The following is a 26,053-nucleotide window of genomic DNA, read 5'->3' on the forward strand; positions in this document are numbered from 1 at the left end:
GCCCCCTCCATTCTACCGAAACTGCCCTGGCCAAGGTTACTAATGATCTCCTATCAGCCAGATCCAAGGGTCACTTCTCCGTACTCATCCTCCTTGACCTCTCTGCAGCCTTTGACACCGTGGACCACCCCTCCTGCTGCAAACTCTTCTCTCTCTCGGCCTCTCTGGTTCTGTCCATGCCTGGTTTGCCTCATACCTCGCTAATCTCTCCTTCTCTGTATCCACGTCTGGTTCTTCCTCCTCCCCCTACCCTCTCCCCGTAGAAGTCCCGCAGGGCTCTGTTCTTGGCCCTCTACTCTTTTCGCTCTACACTTCCTCCCTTGGTGCTCTCATCTCCTCCTTCGGTCTTCAGTATCACCTTTATGCTGACGACATTCAACTCTATATCTCCTCTCCTAATCTTTCCTCCACCCTCCTCGCTCGGGTATCCGACTGCCTCTCTGCCATCTCCTCCTGGATGTCTGAGCGCTTTCTCAAAATCAACATCTCTAAAACTGAACTCATTGTCTTTCCTCCGCCCAGACTCCCATCTCACCATGACCTCTCTATTGTCGTCAACAACACCACCATCTCCTCTGTCACCCAACTTCGCTGCCTGGGTGTCACCCTCAACTCCTCTCTCTTTTGCCCCCCACATTCATTCCCTTGCCCAAGCCTGTCGCTTCCAACTACGCAACATCGCCCGCATCCGTCCTTTCTCTCTCAGGATGCCACCAAAACTGTCATCCACGCACTCATCATCTTCCGCCTCGATTATTGTAACCTCCTCCTCACTTGGCTCCCCCACTCCCGTCTCTTCCCTCTCCGCTCTATACTCAATGCGGGCGCAAGACTCATCTTCCTCTCACGCCGCTCCTCCTCTGCCTCCCCTCTCTGCCTTGCCTTACACTGGCTCCCCTTCCCCTACCGAATCCTTTTCAAACTCTTCACCACCACTTACAAGGCTCCAACTGTACTGCCCCTTATATCTCTAACCTCCTCTCCATTCACACTCCTGCCCGCTCCCTGCGCTCGGCCAACGACTGCCGCCTCTCCTCCACTCTTATCACCTCTTCCCACTCCAGAATCCAAGACTTTTCCCGTGCAGCCCCCTTTCTCTGGAATGACCTCCCTCGTTCCATCCGCCTCTCTCCTACTCTGTGCTCCTTCAAACGTGCACTCAAAACTCACCTCTTCCTCAAAGCCTACCAACCATCTACTTAACCCCCATCTCCTTCCTTTAGCTCGTCCTCCCTTCTCTCCTCTTGCCTCAACTGGCTCCTCTTGTGCCTGGTCTGTTTACCCTCCCTTAGGATGTAAGCTCGTATGAGCAGGGCCAACTCCCCTCCTGTCTCCATACCTGTTCTTCCGCTCTGTCTTTACTGCATATGACTAGCCGGAGTTTCTGAAGTATTGGTACTTTTTGTTCATTGTTCTGTATGGTTTCACCCTGTATAGTCTACTGTTAGTACTGTGTGCGGAGCTGCGGGTACCTTGTGGCGCCTAACAAATAAATGATAATAATATTAATAATAATATCAGATCTGTCACAGGCAGATAGCCCATGTGGAAACATTAGTCAACATGGCTCTTGACATTCATGTTTAGGTCCCTGATTGTTTGTTTTAATCCAGTCTATTGCAGAGAATAAAGTAGGGCACATAATATGGCATTGTATATCCGAGATAATCAAAGTTAGTCATGGAGAGCAGTTAGAGATGGCTGCATACATATTCATCTTCTCACAAATATAAAACAGTTAAACATTTGTATAGACAGTGGGAAACTTCAAAGTAGAGCTGAGAAGTCTGTCATCACACCACAGATGGGTTGTTTATAAAATTACTGGAATACCAAACCAGGTGAGCTGCTGGACCCAGTGAAATCAACTTTCATTGATGTTGCCATATCTGTTCTTTCTTTGGTTATCTACACTGCTACCTTTGTGGCAGTAAGTGCGCCCCAACTTCTGTAAACATGGTGAACCAATCAAATATACCTGACGCACTGCTACTTCAAGCTTGCAGATAATTGCAAAGTATGACCATACAGCACAAAAGTGAAAGCCTTTTCCAGAACTATAAGAGGAAGGAGGTTTGGTTCATAAATGATGACAGGAATGTTCTGGTTGCCAGCAGCTTACTGTTTTAAGATTTCTGCCACAACTTGTTCATCTTTATTGTCTCCACCTTTCTCTGTCTCTCCTGATTCTTAATGTCCCACACCACCAGTAGCTGCAGAATAATGCCAGTTGCCAATGGCGGCATTAATATTGGTGGCTAATAATGCTTATGCCTTAAGAAGCCACACGCACTTTCCCCACCAACAGCTACAGTCGTTATTCCATTATGTTATTGATCAATTGTTTCCCACACCTCTTAGATTGTAGGCTCATTTGAGTGGGAACATCTTTATCTTCTATGAAACTCACAACTTAGAATCATCAGTGTTAGAATATTCTAGTGTCAGCAGAGAGGCATAATTTGCAATCCTTGGAAAAAATAATGTCCAGGACAAGCTGGTAGATAAATACTGGATTTCTTTGAACATGGGAAAGGTCTAATACGAAATGTTATAATAATTTAAATATATATATATTTTTTTTATACAAAGGAATATTACTGGCCCTGGAGGTCAAAGTCAGTTCCAAAGATCTGACATTTTATCAACGTAAATAAATTGTTATATACCAGCTATATATAGATTGAACTATTATTGCTTCTTTAAATTCAATATCTTATTATATAAATTAGCTTTAAGGATTATCAGCAATGAAATTCTTCTACTGAAAAAGATACTCTGTCTATAATAGTATGCGACTGAGTGGAGTCTCAAAAATTAGGCAACGACAGTTAGTGAAGGATGCAGATCCGATAACACTTAAGTTCTCAAAGTATCCAGGCATGTCTTTTTATAATTAAAGATGTTCCAGTAGGTATCATTAGTGTACCAACCAGAAAATGTTATGGACAGCTTCACTCACTATGCAACATATGCATAATCAGCGGAACCAAATTAGCTTTAACCACTTGCTACCTTACATACAGACTCTATAGGCATAATGTATAATCAGAATGTTTGTATGTGTAGACATAGGTACTTCTTTGTTGGGAAACATGCTATACTACTGTCGCTTAATAGAGTTATGGACACTACTTTGCCAATAGCATTACACCAAGGAGTACAATATGGGCCACAGAGAGAGACCCTATTTTAATGGTTAGGACACAGATGTCTGTTAGTTTAGCAGCAGGCCTTGGGCAAGGCAAGATTCCTCTTAGGCTTATACACAAGACTGACACATAAAGATGAGGGGGCTAACATCAGGTGATTGAACCAAATACAACTTAATTGGATCAGACCAGCAATATGATAATATAGTATGATAAGAATACCATTCACATCAGTGATGGGTAAGAGGCAACCCCCTAGTCGTCAGCGGCTTGGCAAGCTTTCCCCATTGGCCTGCAGCTTAAAGCAACTCCTCTGACTTATTTTCTACCGTATGTCATAAAACAGAGAATAAGACTTAATGAAAGTAACAGGTGTCAAAAAGACCAGCAAAGAAGCCACTTCTCTCCAGGAAAAACATCAGGGACAGACTGATATTCTGCAAAAGGTACAGGGATTATACTGCTGAGGACTGAGGTAAAGTAATTTTCTCTGATGAATCCCCTTTCAGATTGTTTGGGGCATCTGGAAAAACGCTTGTCCAGGGAAGGAAGGTTGAGCGCTACCATCAGTCCTGTGGCATACCGACAGTAAAGAATCCTGAGACCATTCATGTGTGGGGTTGCTTTTCAGCCAAGGGAGTGGGCTCACTCACAATTTTGCTTAAGAACACAGCCATGAATAAAGAATGGTACCAAAACATCCACCAAGAGCAACTTCTCCCAACCATCCAAGAACAGTTTGGTGACGAACAATGTCTTTTCCAGCATGATGGAGCACCTTGCAATAAGGTAAAAGTGATATCTAAGTGGCTCGGGGATCAAAATATCGAAATTTTGGGTCCATGGCCAGGAAACTCCCCAGACCTTAATCCCATTGAGAACTTGTGGTTAATCCTCAAGAGGCGGGTGGACAAACAAAACCCCACAAATTCTGACAAACTCAAAGCATTGATTAGGCAAAAATGTGCGGTCATCAGTCAGTATGTGGCCCAGAAGTTGATTGACAGCATGTCAGGGCGAATTGCAGAGGTCTTCAAAAAGAAGGGTCAACACTGCAAATATTGACTCTTTGCATAAACTTAATTTAATTGTCAATAAAAGTCTTTGACACTTATGAAATGCTTGCAAGTTTACTTCAGTATACCATAGCAACATCTGATAAAAAGGTCTAAAAACACTGAAGTAGCAAACTTTGTGAAAACCAATACTTGTCATTCTCAAAACATTTGGCCATGACTGTATAGATTCATTATGATTTCTTTGTATAACGCACTACCTATTTAGATATATGATTAAGCTGTTTGCATACTAATCAAAAGAGACAGATATGACCATCCCTGGGTAAGTCTGTTTTCAAAATTTGACACTAATTATATTTGGACGATACACACTTTAGAATTTCTGCTCTTTGTGACGCAATTATTTTGAAACTTATGGGAAAAGCCCATGTTGGCGGTAGCAGAGCAGACGTGCCTTGTTAGAAAAGAAGCTTGATTTCTGATAGTGACCCCTGCATGTCAAGAGGATCCAACAGTCATGTTGTACTGCGTACAATTAATGTTGTCACCATTCCCTCATGTCCTTTAGCTTAGTGTTGCCAATTGGTTCAATGTTTTCACATCTCACATACTTGTGTTGCAAAATACATCCACCTCAAAATATAGTGCAAATATATCTAATAACAGAGTGCAGCATAAAACATTTATTGGTCCAGCCGAGCTGTTTCACATGGTCAATTATTCTTCCAAGAGCATATCTACCGTTGTCGGGGCTGTTCATGAGACATGCTCTATGCTTTTGGGTATGCTGACTTCCTTCTACATGTCCAGCACCTTTGTATGAGATGCAAAGTATTTATTGTAACATTATAGGTCATATATATCTTGATCGATACCTAATATAACATAGTATACTATAACACCATAGTTCTACCAACAGTTTTAAAAGTGTCTCTGTTTAGATTACATGAATTGTAAAATAATTTTGTCAATATTTTATTCTTTACATCATATAAATTTAGGTTTTGGCTTTCAGCACTGCTAATATATTTATTAATAATACATGTGCTATTGGAAATACATGCAAGTCTCCCTCAGAGGGTCTATTGAACTCAAGGTTCTAAGGATAACACTTTTTCCACATGTGCACCAATTTATTTTGTATAGTAATTAGTATCATGCTCAGATTTTTGGAAGTCTTTCAGTAAACAGTGTGTGGCTATTTAGTTACTAGTAAATGCAGTAACTGGGTTGAAGGTTCCGCAAAATGAAAGGCATATAGGGGTGGACAGAAGGAAAATACTAAAGCACCTTCATATAGGGCACATAAAGAAGTTCAATGTGAAATGGAGAAATATGATGAGCTAACAACCACATAGCATTCAAAAGATTAGATGCAAAATTGCAAAAAGTACCCTAACTATATTTCAATATTTTAAAAAACCACATATAACCATCATACATGTGTTTCAGATGTGAATCATGGACCACAAGCAGATGATCGGGCTTAAAAAGCACCAAGCTCATAAATATTCTTTATTACCATGTTGCATGCCTGATATACTGTATGAATTTAGTAACAAAATTTTGCTCAGTCTACATAAGTGTATATGTGCAACTTCATATATTATCGTGTATTATAAATTTTCTGCACCAGAATCGCAGAAAGTGTTTTACTCAATAGCTGTATTTGATCCCAAATTTAATTTATCCAAAAACTGTTTACTGAACCACTTAAAATAATTGTTCAAGATACTGTACTGTACATACTTACTACAAAGTAATCATGGCTATTGTGGAAAAGCAGTGTTACCTTAGGACGTTCAGTGCTATTTTGCGCCCAGCGCTGTTCAATTTGTGCCTTGATAATAAGCACATCAATTAGCGATGCTGAAAAACACAACATCAATGCACAGGACGCAAAAAGAAAACAATATTTACGAAATTGCAAAATATATATTATAAAGCACAGACTTCTGAAACAGTACTGGCAAAGTCTAGACTTAAGCCATGTTATATTATAAGAGTCTAGACTTATGGCCACTGTAACGCTGTGGATGTTGGTTAAGAAATTAAAAATAAATACAGCATCATATACAGTACTTGTAAATACTGGGTATCCTCTAACGCAGTGGTTCCCAAACTTTTGCAGTTCGCGGCACCCTTAGAGTCTCCATAATTTTTTCAAGGCACCCCTCCAAAATAATTACTGAGCAGTCCTGTTTTAGTTGGGTCAAAAACTTGTAATAGGTATTTATGTCAGGACAGAAATACTTATTTAGTTGTATGCAAAAAGGCCCCCTATGCATCCAGACACTCTGCCCCCTCTGCCCCCAGACACTCTACCCTCTCTGCCCCCAGACACTCTGCCCTCTCTGCCCCCAGACTCTCTGCCCCCTCTCATGCTGCCCCATCTGCCCTCTCTCACGCTGTACCCCCTCCTCTGCCCTCTCTCACACTGTCCCCTCTGCCCTCTCTCACGTTGTCCTCTCTCACGCTGTCCCCCTCCTCTCTCACGCTGTCCCCCTCCACTGCCCCACTCATGCTGTGTCCTCCTTCTCTGTCTCTCTCACGCTGTCCTCCTTCTCTGTCCCTCTCACGCTGTTCCCCTCCACTGCCCCTCTCACACTGTCCTCCTTTTCTGTCCCTCTCACGCTGTCCTCCTTCTGTCCCTCTCACGCTGTCCCCCTCCACTGCCCCTCTCACGCTGTGTCCTCCTTCTGTCACGCTGTGCCCCACTGCTGCGCGCCAGCCATAGAAAAAACAAACAACACAAAAACTTACCAATCCGCGTGGCGCCGGAATCCAGCATCCTCCTCAGCTGTCACTGCGTGAGTTTTTGTGTTGTTTGTTTTTTCTATGGCTGGCCCACGGCACCCCTGTGACAGCGCCGTGGCACCCCTGGGAGCCGCGGCGCACACTTTGGGAACCGCCGCTCTAATGCATTGGTCCTGGAGACAACAACAGTGAAAGGGAGTCGGGAGCTGAAGAACAGACCAGGCGGAGCATGTAAAGAATGTTTCCTGGGCTTCCGGAGGTATGTTGCAGGCGTGAGATACATTCTAAGATGTGAAGAACTTATGACCTACTGGCTTCCTTTCTTAAGTTTTGTTTTAAATTGTTAGATTATGATTTCTTCTGTTAGTATTTAATGTTATAGTTTTACAAAATCTGCTTGTGTTTTAATATATTACATTATATTTTTCATAGTGAACGAACATAATACGTCTGTCTGCATGGGCACAATGGGCAGTTGCCCGGGGACTCCACGAGCATAGGGGCCTCAAAGGTAGGGCCCTGTAGAAAAAAAATAATCTATTTGCGGCATGGTCCAGCGCCCTCTCTCCTCCCCCTGAATGTCCGGCGGCCCCTTCCAGTCTCCTCCTTCCACTCCCTCCCCTAACACTTCTACACTATAGGTGTGAGAGGAGACAGTGTCTGCCACACAAGGTGGACAGCAAGTTGGATGTGCAGCTCAGAGGGATTTCTCAGGGAGACCCTAAAATTGACAAAATAGGAGCAGGTGAGTGACACATGTATGCTTGCATAGTATGTATATACAACATATTTACATCCACCTTATATTTGCCTTTCATAATTTACTGCATTTGGCCAAAGTTTGTTTTGTCATTAACGTTTATGCCATGTATACATTTTATATGATGTAAATGTACAGTATGCATAAACTCCTGTAAAAATATATATTGTACCTATGAATTCTGATGTCATTGTTTATAATGAGTGAGTTCTGAAGCTACCACTTAAATATTGATTATGGTAACCTGTTATAAGAAGTAATGCACCTCAAGTGTAACTTATTGCAGCTATTAGAAGTCACCTGGACTTACTGTATCACTGTATATCATTTTATATGGTCAAAGAACATCTCAGACTTCTAATATCCTAATACTTTACAGGAAGTTGTGCATCTATCTTAGTTTTTTATGAGACTGCATATACTCCTTCAGATGGATGATTGGTGCATGAGAATGTGATACCAATGTTTGTTGACACAATATGAGCCCATGTATCAATGTACAGCTGTACAGTATGTTTTTTTTTAATGTTTAAACACTGATTTTGATGCTGGTGCCAATAAATATAAGCTTAATTTTATTGATAATTTACATTTTTATTCCTGTGATCGGTTGTGTAGGTAGGGACCCCAATGCACTGCTTTGCCTGGGGGCCCATAATGTTGTTAAGATGGTCCTGATAATACTGAGGTACATTGTCATGCAAACTGTATAGGGAAAATGCAAAAAAAGTACCATCTATGTTTACATTTCTAATAATTCTAAAACTGGCCCTGTATGCATAAAAGCGTTTTCAAGAACTATCTGAATTACTCAAAGACTGCGACATGTGAGACAATACAACCAATTAACAACTGTAAGCTAAAGAACATTGTGGAGTGGTTCCAACAATAAGTGCAAGAAGCACATGACTTTTTAAATCATACCTGTAGTATCTGAGGTTGCAAGTATACATTACACCATCAGACTCATGTAGAGCTGGATGCAAAATACGAATCACACAATGTGCATGTCCACAAAAAAAGACTTATGCAGAGTCAGCCACATCTTGTGTATATGACTCCTTACACTTACAGAGGAGGATCAGGGGATGTAAAGGGGGTGCACAGGCCAAGTAGAGTGAGGGCATGTTCAAGTCAATGTGATTGACATAGACCTGGATGCACATAGGCCTATTAGAAAACATATTTGTTGCGGGTGCTCTACCCGTTGTGTGAAAAAGAAACTGCTAGGTGACGATCAGCTGTTATGCTTCTGACTCAGCATACCATGTAGAATGTGTTTATTTCTGGCGTAATTTACTCCTGCGTTTTATACAGTAATTGTGTCCAACTCTACTCAAGCTCTAATATGCTTTTTTTAAAAAAATAAATACATAAACTAATGTAAGCTTTACAACCTTAGTTTTGTTTTACACTGGAAATCATTGAGCCTAACATTATATGACATTAATATTTTTATATTATAATATTTTTTTATAGATTATACTGTACACTATTAGATAACGTAGGTATGACAAAACTGATAATCTGTAATACTGTACTAAAATAAGCTGTGTATCATGTGTCATATGTATAACATAACACTACACAGGTAGATGCATAAGCAGGTGGTGGTCCCCCTCTTTCATCAGGAAAATTACTAGTCTTATGAGGAGCTACGGTAGATAATGCCTCCTAAATGTCCATGACGCTGATGCCTCTCCATCACAGCAGGAGGCTGGTGAGTTGTTTAATATTTTTAATGTATGGTTTGTCAATATTATAGCATACAGCAATTTTTTTTTTTAAGTTGAAACAGGCTGACATTATTGTGTACATTAAACCAAGTGTTAATTTCACACCTTACACAGATAACTTTTGTTGCTTTTTTAAAAAAAAAAAGTTTAATACATTTCAATGAACAGGTTCATCAGAAAGTCCCCTTAGCCAGCCTCGAAGAGAGAGCTGGTGAGTACACCAATTTTAATAAAAAAAATATCCTGTTCTTTTGATTTTTGTAACTACTAACAAACAAGCTGCTTGACCATACAATTTGTAGCATCTTTATTTTAACACTGCAATGTAGAGTTTGTATACCACATGCCCCCTTCCAAATCTTTTATTTTTCCATTTCACTAACCTGCCTAACATCCATGATTTTTATTGTTTAATTCACTAGAGCTTCCTAAAATGCTAAAGATGTGACCAGGCAACAATCTCATTATAGCTAACATGTTAAATGATTTTGGGTATTAGTTATCTACTATTAAATGTTTTGCCTTGGGCATCACATACATTTCCTACATGAATAAGCTTGCCTCAATACAACTTTTTGGGGCATATTCAATTAAGTGCGAAGTCCCTCCAGAACGGACCTGAAGGCACTTTGCGTTACCACAACACCACAAATTTCCATTTGCACTCCATAGGGTTGAGAAGGGAAATCCGCTAAGCTGTTGATAAAGCAATAATTAAATATCTTCAGCTAAAGAAACTTTAAGGATAAAAAAAATGAAATGTTTATTAATTAAAAAAAATTAACAGCTTGCGCTGTGATATTATCAGTCCAAATTTCAATCTCTGAAATTCTGCCCATCCACAGACCAGACAGTTCTTTTTATCAGTAACAAACGTAGGTTGTATTACAATTTACAAATGTCATATTACAATTGGCTGAGACGACATATATCCGTGTCTTGGTCCTTTAGGATTTCCTGAATACAAATGAGGTTTTGGAGAAATTCTTTGTTCACCAACTCTGATTAGAAATATCTGTTCTTCGAATGAACGCTTTCATTACTGCTCATATCCCTCTCATCAGCTCACACGCAAGTATCCAATTGACATAATAAAACCACATCAAATATATATGATAAACTAAAATAAGATAAAACAATGTAAATATTTTCATGCTAATAAATTGGCTTCCTTCAAAAATATCTTCGACACTGTGGTACCGTAATAACAAAGAAAAATGCGGAACCGCTCGTGGCCGCAGTGTTGTCATACTTAGATTTTTTCCACACAGAAGTACCAAATCAAGCAGTTGCTGGAGAGCTGGAATCAGGGGACATATCAACATCTGAGGCAATAGAGAACGGCACAGTGTTGACCCTTAATTTATTTGAAGTTGCCTCTCCAAAACCTCAACAAGCTGAAAACAGGTGATGAGCCTCAGAAACAGCCAATACAATCACACCCAAGGGATCCTAAACTTGAAATGGCTGATTCAATTGCCCAATTCTAGGTCAGACAATCAGAAATTATGGAGATCCAAACTTCGCATATGGGTCAAATTTTGAAACTAATGAAGTGTGTTTTTCACTATCGCTAACAGTGCCTTCAATAGAAAAAAAAAAAAATACCATGTAAAACACCCAAAAAGGTGAAGGCTGACCTACGGTTAAACATGGTGGAGAATCCATAATGTTGTGGGGCTGCTATACTGTTTCTGGCACTGGAGGCCTTGACCGTATTGAAGGAATCATGTTATCAGAGGACTACCAATGCATTTTGGAGCAAAATGTGCTACCAAGTGTAAGAAAACCAGGTTTGAGTTGATGACCATAGGTCTTCCAGCACAATAAAGTCCAAAAGAAAGAAAAAATGTTTTAAACTGGCCAGCATTGAGTCCTGATATCAATCCAATTGAAAATCTTTTCAGAGTGCCGAAATCTGACATTGGGAAAAGAAATCCTGCAAACATTAAAAGCTTCAACAAACTGCAATGGAAGAGTAGGAGAAACGACCAGGAAACAGGTGCTAAAAGCTTATAGATGGTGTGGCTGGATCACTTATAAATAACTTATTGTATAAATTTATTTAAAGGAAATGGCGCAGGGCGCTTATTTATATCAATGCAACTGTACTGAATTTTTTTATTATATCATGTGGCACTTTGGTATAGGAAAGTATTTATTTCTGAGGCATATGCCAGGCGAGGAAATGTGTATTCTGTAACTGTCTTAATTAGACCTTTTGATGTGCAAGTGTCCAAAGCATCCTATAACCTGAAGGCACAGGAAGGTTTAATTAGACTTGCTGTTAGGTTTCCTCTGTCCCCAAAACAGGATGCAGGAAATCACAGCAAGTTTTAGGAACGCAAAGATTGACTTTTGTAAATTAAATTGTGTTAGATGCAAGATTAGATTATATCCTAAGATCTGTAATGAAACGCGTTAGGGTATAAGGGCACTGTCTAGTTTCCCTTGTCTATCTATTTTTGTCATCCATCTGCACCCTTCCAATATGGATTATGCATGCTGGTGCCATCCTTTCCGCTTATAAACACAAAAGCGGGTATTATACAGTGAACGCTACACTTGGATCTAGCGAGAGTATTTTTCCTATGGTGTATATATCTCCACACACCTCCTTTGGAGCGTGAGCACATACCCAAATCACATTAAGGGGTCTGGCTTCACACGGAGCTGTGAGCTTACGCAACCCTTTCCGTTGTCCTACATCGTGTCCGGGCTGCTCATTGAGGTGGCTTACACATATGGGAGAGTGTTATTACACCTAGTTGGTTTTACAAAAGCTCCCGATAAGAGACACGGGTAAGGAGTATACCGATATATCCATCTGGTGAGACGGGGAGAGCTGAAGTGTATCTGCACTTCGTTACAGGTTATGAGAGACGGTAACGATACATTTTTCATACTATATCTCTACACGGTTAAAGAGTAATATCATGTTACTAATAGTCTCTGCGAGAACAGAACTTTCTCAGAGATTTTTATGAGAAACGGATGGAGATAACCCGGTTTGCTTATATCGAGTCTTTCTCTCTTTATTACCACCAATTTACAAGAGACCATTATAAGACACATATTGAGTTATTACTCTTTGCAAATATATTACCACAGTATGATTATATGCTCTATATGAATAACACACTAAAAGCTTTGTTAAACTCTTTTAATGAATTGAGGATCACCATATAGAGAAGATTTATCTTATCAAATTTTGTGGCACCAGCCAGGATCATTTACTATTGTGGAGCTGTGATGAATTATTTTTTGCATACCTTTTGAACTATGCTAGATACAGCTGTTATTTCCTTCTAACCAGTAGTGTTACAATAGATTTACATATATATTTTTGGTGCACTGTGATTTGTCTCGTGGGGTCAGCTCCATTCATTGTTTTATGCTTACTTATTCCATTTTAGTTGGTTAGGTGTGTAATACATTTTTTATATTTTGGCAACAATACATTTTATTTATATAGGATGATCCGTGACCATTCATTTTTATTTTTTTTTATTAATACCATATTATACATTTGCAAGTCAGTAAGATTTTTAGCGCTGCAATTTTCCTTTTTTTGGTTATTATATCCTAAGATCTGATGGAATATTTCAGACGTGGCGGAGTCACATAGGATCAGGAGCCGGCATTACCCCCTGCTGACACGTGTCAGAATGTGTATAAAAAGAGCAATGGTTTGTACTAAAATGTATCATTATTGTTAGATCTGACCTTCTGATCACTAGTACAGTGTAAACTGTCCTTGTTAGGACACTTGAGCTAATAGACATCATTTTGCTTCAAGATCCTGCGATTGCTTCCCTGATGTAATTCCTGTGACCTGCAGATTAGACCCATATCTTATCCGTTCTCCGGCTGTTCTGAGGTTGAAACCCAGTGTCAAGCATCAACGCTCTACCTGCTAACCAGCAGCTCTGGCCAGTGTGAAAGGCCAGGGAGGAACCATCCACAGCACCCTGATCTACCGGATGAGGTAAGGGGTATCAGCCCAGGTGTACCAGTGAGGGGGTACCCTAGCAGTGAGAGATACCTATAAGGAAGCGGTTCTAGGTGCAGGTGTAGGAGTCTAGTGGTGGCAGCATAATAAGCCCCACCTACTGCGGCGCAATTTCGGAGAAAGAAAGGAGATGGTGCAAAGTAAGCCCAGCCGATTCCCAGCAACAACAGACAGGGTGGCATAGGCGGTCCATCCAGTCACAGATGGCTATAAGAAACATTTGGAGGCAGTCATTGTTGCCAAAGGGTGTGCAACCAAATATTAAGCAATGGTGCCTTTAATACTGTCCAGGTCATACTCTATATTTCGCCTTTGACATTACTACATGTAATTTGAAAAGGAAAGTTTTTTGGGTTCATAACTTTGGACATCCTATTAAAATATTCTGATGATACCAAGTTGGTATATTTCAATTTATTTCTGAAGATACTGAACAGGTAAAATAAAATTCAAGGGTGCCAATACTGTTGATCAGAACTATAGTTCTCAATGAATCTTTGTCTAGTCTGCACATCGACAGATGGCACACAGACACCTACTTGTTCTCTGTCTATTACAATAGACAACAGGCTAAAATGTTGTAAAGCCAGATTCCCCTCTGATAACAATCTAAACTAAAGGAACAATGCGTTGTTACTGCAAGGTGTTATTAATATAAATTGGCAAGGTGGTGGTGGGTCAGATAAAACAGACTCCCTGGCTCAAAGGTGAAAACAAAGGAATACGTTTGTTAGCACAAGAATAGCCTCCTGCCAACATTTCTCACAAACTGTTCATGTGTTTATATAGAAATATTAACCTTCAAAAACAAATGTCTTCATATTTCATGGTTTGAGAAATCTGTGCCAATCTAAACTCAGGAACAGAAGCTACATAAGGTGTGTTATAAATAACCGTTGGGCAGAGAAACTATAGTAAATCGCATTTCTTACTGAATGAAAATTAAAAATGTGATATTTCATATACAATTGTGAAGGATGTTATGTTGTTTATTGAATGGGGAAGTAGGTCTCTGTGATATGTCATTGAAAAGATAGGGCAGGTATAAGAATTGTGGATTATTTCTGAATTAGCCCAGGTGTGAATTTCCTTCCAATTATAGCATATACAATGCTCCTCTGAGTGACCACCCAGGGGAACATGGTTAAAAAGTTGCTGAATGTTATGGAAAATTGTTACTTTTAATGAGGACTCAATCCAATTGCAAAGTTGTCTATTTCACACCTGCCCTTCTTCATGCATTTAGATTATAAGATATATGTAAGTTTTCTATTTCTGTATTTTACACCATTATTTTCTAACAGTATTGCATTTTGCAGGCCATATCATTTTGCTTTTCTTATTATATCCATGGCCCTGTACTATGTTATATTAAATCTAATATAACTGTTCTTGTTACTCTAACGAATCCATAAGCCTTAAGAAAAGAAGTATTCCTTAGATGTATGCTTAGGTATGTTAACTCTTGAATGCTGGTGGGTCTGTTAACCTGTTTTGCTAACAAACGAATAGTGTGCATTTAAGTAACAGAGCTTTTAGGGTCCTGTTGACCTAATACAATAGGTTGTGGCAGCGATTAAAGTTGTACAGATGTGATATATGTGCTTTTTAGGTGTTTTTCAGCTAAATCTATAGTTTTTGTGACCGATATATCAAAGTCACAGATACAGTGAGTCTGTTTGTGTCACAGTATGTATCATTTATTGGGAATAGTAATACAATTTGACCATTTTCAATCAGTTTTAATATATTACCATATTATTCTGTATTATTTGTTATTCAGTCATAATGTACATCAGATGTAAACAAATATACAAACAATAAACATTCACTGCAAATCTAAAAAAAATATTTTTTCACCAGCATCACCAAAATACTGGTATTATCTGGTTACAGTAAAGAGCACTTGTAACCTGACTTTTGAAAACCGTAAAATATAACTATCATAAAAATATTATGTTTAAATTATATTTCTCTGAAGTTGTACCCTGCTCAATGGTTGTTTTTATTTTAACTTAGCCTGTAACTGTGTGAAGAGGTTTGGACCATTAATGTTAATCAGTATACAGAAACTAGACAATTGAAACCAATGAAGTGATAAAAAATTAGGTAGACCTAATAGGAGCTCTAAGCATACTTGTCATCACATTATGAAGGAATCTAAAGCAGGAACACTGTGTCTTCTACACAATGTGTGGGTTGTTACTATGTGTAACACCACCAAGGCGTATGTGTCCTGTCCTTAACCACATAATTAGTACTATAAGAAATTAGTCACCTTGAGAAATGTAAGACTATGTTATCCTGAATGTATAAATGGGAAAATTGCTTAATCTCTTCCAAATTAGGTGTAACCCTTCTAGGTGTATTCAGTGTTAAAACCACAGACTTAGCATGTATCCGCATAATGTGTTGTACCTGTCACTGATAAAAATTAGTTTACTAATAGCTTACGACTGACTATACAGAGGTAAAAATACAAACAAAACAGACAATAATAATAAAAATAAACAAACATTTAATCATGGGCAGTATATTTTAGTATAATAAACTGTAGTCAATTCAAAGTAAAACTAAAGAACACTTTAAGAATAACCAAATTATATATATATATATATTTATTTTTGTCTTTAATTGAAGTGCTGTATCGTACAGTTAGATTTGTCAGTCTACTCTATATTAGTGAACATAATCAATGCCTAACTAACAATCATTCGCAAAATATGGATGTGATCAAGAAGCAACAAGTTATTAAAGCTGTAGATATTTTAAGTGTCAGGGGTCATACTGACACCCGCAGATAAAGATGTAATTGTTCAAAGATCAAAAGTGATAAAGATATATATTGTATATATATGCTTAAGCGATATACATATATTCCAGAAACACAGCAGGAGCCTGATTAAAACAATCATACCCTACTAGTCATCCAGACACATTCCTTTAATTTAGTCGGTAAAAGAAACAAGGACAGTCCAACACATTTAGCGGGCAATAGAATTTTAAAATGCCTTTATTAGATGTTTTTTTGCTGGCAGTAATTGAAATAGCAATTTAGTCTTTTCACACATTTAACTTTTGTGTATGCAACTGTGGCCATAAGAGAAGTCTGCATGTATGCTACAATTTCATAAACAGAAATTAAAAATGACTGACACCATAAAGAAAATGGAGGAGTTTGATTTTTAGTTTGCACTGCAATATATTAAACCGTGAAGTTTTGAGAAGAAACTCCATAGTTTTTTCCAATTTTGTCCTCAGCATAATATTTATGTTCAGCTTGCAAATGTGATGGTGGTAGCAACAATATAGCTCATAAAAGAGAAATGATAACATTCATAGCACAAGAAGACATGTTCACAGAACAAATATAGGACAGATATAGTGCAATCAAACAAATTTAAATCCTTTCAGTTCTGGAGGCAGATAATCCTGCTCAACTGGCTCACTGTACTTGGGGTTATATTTGTAACCTTTGCCATAGCCCAAACCCTTCATTAGCTTTGTCGGAGCGTTTCTCAGATGGAGGGGAACAGGTGGTAGCGGGCCTTTATGGTTCCTCAAGCATTCCTTTACCTTATTGTATGCACTATATGCTGCAATAGATTTTGGTGCACGGGCCAAGTACATAACACACTGAGCCAATATGACCTGTAAATAAACATACAATTATTCAAATAATGTCTTTTTTTTTTTTTTTTTTTAGAAGTTTGATAAAATCATAGGATGGGGATCATTTGAAGACAGTGTAATGTTACCAAGAAAACCCCCCAATCTCAGATCATGTATGTGGCAATGGTGGCATTCTGGTAGAAGTTTAACAAATATATGACCTCAAATATTGTATTTTCCAGGGCTCAGAGTTTTCCAAATGTTAGTTAAAAATGGTGGCAGTACGTGTTCATAGCCTGAATTCTCAACAGGGCCAGGCTGGATCTCTCGTAACAGTTCATGCATTGCTACATAGTAGAGGGAAGTCTGGTGACATCACCATGGACGCTCTTAGCTAAAGAACAGTTGTGCAGAGACATATGGATTAGAACTCCCCTGTATTCCAACTCTATTATTTTATCCATTTTACAACATTAGTTTTTGTACAAGAAACTATTGCATACAGCTTACATTGGATCTTTTAGTGCTAGAATATTGGGTATATAGATTAAGGAAAAAAAATATTAAAAGGTGAACTATTCTTTTCTCAAAGATTCAGTAGGAAGGTTGGGTTTGTTAGGGGTGTCATGTCCCTGAATCCTAACAGTTTGCACCTTCAGAAAAATTGAAGTAACATTTTATTAAAGAAAAAAACTGAATGGTTAAAAAGGTTACACAAGAATAACATTATGCTTGGTTCTGTAAAACAGTGGTAATTAATGAAAGGCCTTGAGGCCACATGCTGGCAGAAACTCCCAAGGATTAGGAATGACTTAGTGGGATTTCTCCCTTATGTGACCAGAAAGAAATCTCTCTCTATCCTGAAGAAACCATATAAAATATGTTTGCACAGAATAAACATATCAAAATGTTTTTAATGGTAAAAAAGATGCAGTGCAAAAACGGAAAAAAATGGTGCCGCCTCTTCGGGTATATATTTTGTACAAATATCTGGGAATTAAATTGTTAAAATGGATAATGCTTCTTTAACCTCTTCACTGCTAAAGATGGGCCTTGCCCTGCAGATATATTACACGGCTGCAAAGGGCGAGTCCTACTTATCCTCAGCACTGCACGGGGTTCAGAACCATGAAGGAATATTCACCTGTCAAATAGCAATGTACCAGTGAGTATTCTTTATTTATTATGGTTGTGCACAATGATGTCACAGAATGTCCAGCCTGCCCCCAGCAGTGAAGGAGGGGGATAAGAAAGAGCCCAGGGATGGGGTAAAGCTCAAAAAGAGCCTTAACATCCCCCCTCCATCCAAGAGAGCTCATTTGAAAGAGCTTAGTCTCTCTTTTAAAAACTAGTGTCCCCTAGCAGATATTATCATCATATAACCGCAAAAAAAACCCCACATACAAATATGAATTAAAAGTGGTACCTTCAACTATTTGTTAACTAGTTATGTAAACATTTTCCATTATTTGATAGATGTATGAAAATCATGAATCCCTCTAGTTTGCAAAGTTTCACAGCAGAGCCCTCTCTACCCCATGTCTGCTCCTTCTTTGTATACTTTGTATGTACAGGTTATTGTGTTTGGCAGAGGGTTTAAAAAGCGGTTCAGTAATGAAGGGGTCAAATGTATTCTCTAGAAGTATTAACAGTGCCACCTTGAGTGACACAAGGCCATATATATATGGGCCTTAAAAATGCTGAAAATCACAGCTCTAAAACAATTATAAATAAAATAGCTGTTTTAAGCAAATGATATCTTGTGCACAAATGGTCAAAAAAAAGGATTAATACAAAAGACTATTTAATAGAGTACTTTGATGTATACTCCGGTTTGGATATGCAGACATGGTATTCATCACTTACTACTGCAGGCTGATGACCCTGTATAACTGAATGTCTTGCATACATTAACAGTAAGCAAGCCTAGGATTCCTCTATATGGCATGCAGCATGTGTGAATTTGGGGATTTGGCAGCCTATTATTCACAGCTGTGCAGACAGCTATTTATACATACTTTATTTAATTTATACTATACTCCATCCCATAAGTATAGGTATAAAAAGTTGTGGATGCTGTGAAATGTTTTGGCATTGTTGCAGTTGTATTTAATCCATATAATGAAATGTTAGATGGTAAGCTTCAGTAAATACTTTTAATGTTTAAGATGATTCAGGTCAGTGAAACTTGTGTACGGATTTCCTTGTGTTCACCCTTTAAGGCTTGTCCATCGATAATCAAAATGTAGTCAAATACAACCACCAAAAAACACACTTTTCCCTCCTTTTTGTTATATAGTCAAATACAAGTCTAATTTGAAATTGTACTTCATGTGTTTGCATTTCTATGTAAGGTTGAAATAATATAGCATGATCTTATTGCATTTACATTAACTTTAACATTGACAAACACTTTTTTCTAGGTTCCTAAAACACCAACTACATGCACAGCACAGAAAATAAATGCACAGACACACGGTCGTGATTGAGGAAGCTAAGTGTCACAGCATTAGTATAGCACTTGTGGCTGTAGATAGTTACACAATCTCTTGATAAGCATAGTGAAAAGTGACTTACATCACATTCTGGCATTCCAATAAAATGGCAGGCTTGGTAAGCTGATACTGTCTGAGATAAAGCAAGAGGATCAGCCAGTCCTGTGCAATAAGAATGTACAGACCAAAAGTTAAAAAACACCGTAAAGTGTACAAACAAAAACAAATTAGATGTATAAACCTTGTTTCACATGGAGTGGAGATTTTGACACCACAATCTTTCCACATCAGTTTAACAAGTGCCTCACATCACTACCATCTAAATCTTATTCGGTTTTCCTTATGTCCATTCCCCTCTTCACATCACACTGCTCCTCTCAAGCAAGTTGACAGATCCAAAATCACTAATCTCCAGGGAAAAAAATAAATCTATGCTAGTTAGAATTATGAGGATCTGATTGGCTACAGGTTGTTGTATAACCACGAATTTCAATACAGAGAACACATAGACCTACAGGAGATTAACACTGCTAAAATATGAATATTTGCGGTCTGGCTAAGAAAAAACAGAATATTAACATGAAGTCTAACCAGAAGACTCATATTTAAGTCCCACATTTTTTTGCCCAAATACATGACATTTTGCATATTTATACCTTTTTGTAGGACAACGCCATTCCACTTAATTTTCTGCCTAAAATAGATGACAAGTAAAGCAGAAAGATTCCGCACCAGGAAAAAGAGGGACTGTCCTCCTAAATTGTTAACTGGATATTATACCCTACTATATATTGAGGGGGTGCTCACCAATCAAATTTGATTGCAAACTATTGAACTGGAGTTCAAAAAAAAAATAAAGGACTATAAAGCATTCCGGTCCACTGAGAACATTAAAACTTAACTTTTATTATTGCTTAAAATACTGACTCTACCAAGGCAAGATGTGGTGAAATTTACAAAAAACACACATATAACACATAAAGTAAAAAGTTCAAAGACACATGTAAACCTAAATGGGTACAATTTTAGATTCACATGTGCCTTTGTGTACCCCACTAACGATAACATTTGAAGTCAATAAAGAACAATGTCACATAAAAAATAAATGCAGAATACAGTACTGAACATGTTCACCTTCCTAGACAAGACATTATTACTTGCTGTAGGGAAAATACAATCATGGAAAGCAGTTGAGACAGTATTGATGCAGAAATCAATGGAGCAAGAAATCTCATCGCATCTCCTCTGTTCCTGCTGCAGGTCTTCCAGCTCATCAGGACCTCATCGCTTCATCATCCTGCAGCCTTGCTCTTTTGTGCATACCTGACTCACCTTCTCCGGGGTTTAGACACTGATGTGTCTCTGCAGACCGTTGTTCCTCTCCTCTGATCTTACTCCAGGGCCATCCTATTCACCAGAATCTCGGTGCAGCAGCACCCCATAAGACTGTAGCTCTCTCTTGTTATCTAGAACTTCCACTTACCTGTTGAACATGCCTCAGTGCTCGGACATATCAGCATTGCCACCTTTATCTCCTGACCATCCATATAGTCTTGCTCATAACCCCCCTAGAGGGCTGCAACCTGCGGTTAGAGAGCCCCTAAGTCCATATCCCCTTGCGGGGATACCTGGTAAAAACCTCTCTTCCGTTAGACTCAGCACCTCTCCTGGGGTAGTACCCACCTGAGCAGACTTCAAAGCCCATCCTGACTCTGAACCCATTCCAGCCGGGTCCCTGATAGCTAAGATTGCAGGACCTGGGGAACGTTTTTTATTGGGATTTCAATGTTTGAAAGGTAACCAATAATTGAGCAGTTTTAGCCAGTCTCTCATGCTAGAGTAGGAATTGTGGGGCAGGGGGAAAAAAGGTGTAGTCTCTGTAGAGGGGGTTAATCACTCTCCAGGAATCATAGCGATGGTGAAATTTCAGAAAGTTTTCTAAAAAAAAATGTGGGCTTGACTTTATTAGGCGCATAGATATTGACTAGTGTGCAAGAAAGATTATTGGGTTTGCCGACAATAATCAAAAATCTACCCTCTTTGTCCCTACGAATTATATAGGGTTCAAGGGTGAGGTGGTGTGTAGCCAGGATCGCCACCTCACGTTTCTTCTGCCTGGCATTGCACGCACAGAAAAATATGGGGAATTTTCTAGAGTAGAGTTCTGGATGAAGATATTTGACATAGTGTTTCTCTTATAGCAACACTAAGTTTGCCTTTAAAGTATCAAGGGTTGAGAATAGTTTGTAGCGTTTCTGAGGGTAGTTTAGACCTTCAACATTATAAGACACTATACGGAGAGTCATGTAAAATAGCATAAGAGGAGACAGTGGGCATAAAGTGTTTCTTGGGCACATGGAAAGGGGGCGGGGGAAAAATGGGGAAGGGTGGTGCAGACTAGGTGACGTATATTTCACTTGCCAAGTATGCTGGATAGAAGAGGGCAGGAATGCCAAGGGAACGGTGGATGGCAGAGTTGAGCCAAGGGCTCCGGGGCGTTTGTGGAGGGCAAGCAAGTAAGCGTGCAAGTATATTTTGGGTGAGGCGGGGTTGGTGTTGTAATCTCCGTGGTGGACCATATGCAGAGGGAAGGGTGCAGTGTGGCAATCTAGGTTAAAAGAAACAGGGAGCAAAAAAACAAAACAGTGTAGAATTTGGAAGAAAGGTAAACAAAGCCTTATACTTGGCAAACAGATAAGTCCACACTTAGATGCTGTTGTTTTTCCTCAGGAAAGAATCCCAGACATGCAGGGATGAAACCTGGAAATCGAGCAGGAGGGAGAGAAGAAAACAGTAGTTGCACACAAAAAAACATTCAAACCACAACATAAAGTGTACGTGAGTGGAGACCGTAGAAGATGTCCAAAGATGGAGATTGGGGCCGGTTTGCGGGGACATGATGCCCCCATGGGAAGCCTTGCTTGACTGTTTAAGAAGGCGACAACCATCCGGTCGTCTGATAATATCCACAGATGTTTGTGCTGTAGAACAGGATGAAAACGCATCCCATTTGACAGGAGATGGGCTTCCCAGCCTGTGGCACTGGAATCTGTAGTGAGTATTGTCCATTCTGGTTCTAAAAGAAAACACTCTGTGCTCTTTTAATTTTGGATGCGACCACTAGTTGATGGACTCTCTAGTACTTCTAGGGATCCAAATGACTTGATCTAGAGATGATCGTCTGCAATCTCATTGAGTGAGTAGATCTAACTTAAGGTTTTTTTATGTGCCATGTCACCTAGAGAATATCTATGGTGCGGAGAACATCGCCAAAAGGTGACGTCATGTCTATATCATAAACTGCTGCTGACACTGTAGGTCATAGCTTCTTTGCGGATTAAAATTCAACCATGCTCCTGCAGAAATTATCCTGGGGATATAGCAAGACCAAAGGGAAGACAAGTAACCTAGAAATACTGTCACAGTACAAAGAACCTGAGGAATCATTGCAGAGAAGCTGCATTTAGGATATTAAAGTAAGCATTCTGAAGATCTATGGATGTTAGAAAGTCCAATTTGTGTATAGTGGTGGGAATAGAATTTATGGATTCCATAGGGAAATGCCTTGCATGTATACTTTGATTGAGTTGCCTTAAATCCATGATGGTTTAAACTCTTCCTAAGGACTTTATTACCAGCAAGACTCTGGAATAAAAGCCTGCATCCATCTGGGCCAACGGAAAATGGGAGATCACCTGCGCTTCTTGCAGTCTGATGTGTAGCGTTTCCAAATCTAGTGGAATCGATCGGAGTCTTGGATTTGACAAAGAAATTCTTCCTGGGAACATAATAAAATTCTATCTTGTATCCTTCTATGACATTATTTAAAACCAACTGATTTTGAATAGAACATGTCAATTTTTCTTCATAATATTACCTCTGAAAGTCCAAAAGGTACTTGCACCTCTTTGCCTGGTGCATTGTCTTCCAGGTCTGTATATTCTTTCCTCTTAAAATGTTGGCGAGATCAGTTGGATTTACCACCCAGACTTTTTGAATCATGACTTTTAGCTTGGCACCAAAGAGTAAAAAACCTGGCTAAATTATTCTTGGAGTGAGCAATGTGCTCTGACGCCCCCCCCCCCCCTTACTCTCCTTAGTGACAAATAGCTTCTTCATCCAAGAGATTAACTCTTTACATTTTTCTGGGTGCTGGGAATTGTTTACTTTAGGCTGTGAATTACATGTTACACAAAAGACTCCTTCATAATCAGTCGGTAGGAGGCTTATCCCAAGCTTCACAGACCCAATGTTGATGGGTTTTGCACTCTGGCTGTTTAGGGGTGGACTCCATAAGTTCTGCTTCTATGTGCTGAGTCTTCCAAGGCTAGCACAAAGATCAGAATTCCAGGTACTTGATAATTGTGGCCAGTAGTATAGGATGCAGGGAACAGCGTTGTAGTTCAGAGGTCCCTTCCTAAGTGCCTGGATCTCAATCTTTGCTCCCTCTGATCTGATGCATGGATTTGCAGAGCCCAGCATGTTCACACATCACTTCAAATTCAAACCTGCTCCTGAATTTGCTACCAGAGGTAGCAAATAGCAGCCTTCTGGGTAGCCATCCCTAGACCTGGCTTACACCACCAGCGTAGCATCGCCAGCAATAGGTAAGTCCACAACATACAAAAAATAAAAAAGCACTATCTATCCTTCGTGCCATAGCAAGAGGCCGGAAAAGATGGCGTGGATGACGAGGAGCTGCACTAAATACTAAAAGGGGGTGTTTCTTTTCCTGTCACTCACTACCTATGGCTAGGAGGGGCAACACATTAGGCTGTCATGAAGTAATGGAGTGGAAAAAAATAATTTCCATTCACATAGTCTATATACATTGTTTATTTCTATCTTTTGTCACATTTTAGGCAATGTTTCTAAACAATACCCATTTGTTTCGCTTCTCCCCTTTTTTCACCTGGTTGCTGAAAACTAAACAGCACTCTTTACACTATTTTTTACTATCTGTATCACTTTCAAGGTTTCAGCTTTAATACATGGCAAAATTTGGGAAATGAATAGAAAGCGATAACTTACATTTGCCATCAGTTTATAAATAAGCCCTTACACTCTGATCTGCTGTAACATGCTATTTTGTATTATAGTGCTATAATACATACTAGACAATTATATACCTATATATTTCTATGCCCATTACATTTGTAACAATTATCCCTTTTTTTTTTTGTATAATTCCTCCTGTTACAGACAAGCATGACTGGTGGGAGTCTCTGAGGAGACATCTTTGTATATGGCAGAATCCACAAATGCCAATCTCTATATTGAATAATTATATTTCATGCCAAAACTAGTGTGTGGAAACACATTTATTCATTGTGTTAGAACACAGATAAAAACAAAACATAACAGAAAGATGGACGCATAGATAAAAGAATACATACCTATATCTTCACTTGCAAATCTCACCAGACGCCTAGCCACATAAAGTGGGTCCTCTCCACCCTCAAGCATTCGACCAAGCCAATATAAAGAGGCATTTTGATCAGACCCACGCATTGATTTGTGTAGTGCAGATATACAGTTGTAGTGTTCTTCTCCTGTGAACATAAGGATAGAAATAAACGTACAATGTGTGAAACAAAATCTAAAAGCCAAACAACTGAATAGGACATGTCCTTTAATATATCTAAACAAGAGATTTTAACAATAGTATATTAAATCTGTAGACCAAAGAAGAAATTATTGAAAAGAAGTACATTATCCTTTACAATCCAAACCATGAATTGCAAAGCTGACAATTTGGGTCTCATCCATTACATTAAATAAATATATGAAAAGACGAATGTAATGTTCTGTGGACTGTACCACGCAAACAAAAGAACAGGGAACAAAGCTAGCCATGTGGATATACAACGTGGTCCAGTGGCCAGTAGTAGCCAGCAGATAAGGATTTGCATTTTGTACTTTGAAAGAGCTGTCACTGGAGATCTGAGTATATCATTATTAAGTGATAAATGTATATATATTGTGGCAAGGTTATCCAGGACAGGTATGTTAGCAAAATGTATGGTTTGGTTATATATAAAATTGCAGGAAAACACTTATTAAAAAGAAAGTCATCTGGATCTTAATTCAGAACTCTTAAAAAGCATATCTGTTGTTCTTGCATACAGAAAGACAAAGAAGAAAGCTGCCGTTATGCTGAAGCACTTACTTCTTGTGAGCTGAGCAACACAAGTTCCCCTGAAAAATAGTGTTTGTGTTACTGGCTAGATAAAGATTGGCTGTTGGAAGACCTAAACAACTCTGTCTTAAAAGACCAATGCCCTCAGAGTATTTGCCGAATAAAAGCGTAACTGAGATTCATTTAACCTGTGGTTTCAAGTGCCCTCTTTATCAAATGCATGGGGCCCACTAGAGGAACGAATAGGTCAGTGTGACGTCCCAACAGATTACGCTAGTGTTGGAAGTTGGATTTCACACTAAAGGTTCAAGCATTAAAGACATAATAAAGACCATTGTGGTACAACAGCAACCCCAGCAAATCCTTTTACC

General features: G+C 39.0%; 1 protein-coding gene across 1 annotated transcript in view; it reads right to left on the reverse strand.

Annotated features, from left to right (window-relative positions):
• Positions 1–16,433: 16,433 nt before the first annotated feature.
• WRNIP1 (WRN helicase interacting protein 1) overlaps positions 16,434–26,053 on the reverse strand; it is a 59,715-nt gene continuing 50,095 nt past the window's right edge. The window contains exons 5-7 of the mRNA XM_075212983.1: positions 24,940–25,095; positions 19,626–19,705; positions 16,434–17,087 (exon numbers count right to left, since the gene is read on the reverse strand). Of these exons, the coding sequence (XP_075069084.1) occupies positions 16,827–17,087; positions 19,626–19,705; positions 24,940–25,095 (497 nt within the window). The 3' untranslated portion in view covers positions 16,434–16,826. The remainder of the gene's footprint in view (positions 17,088–19,625; positions 19,706–24,939; positions 25,096–26,053) is intronic.

Source organism: Mixophyes fleayi, chromosome 5, assembly GCF_038048845.1.
Source record: "Mixophyes fleayi isolate aMixFle1 chromosome 5, aMixFle1.hap1, whole genome shotgun sequence".
NCBI lineage: Eukaryota > Metazoa > Chordata > Amphibia > Anura > Limnodynastidae > Mixophyes > Mixophyes fleayi.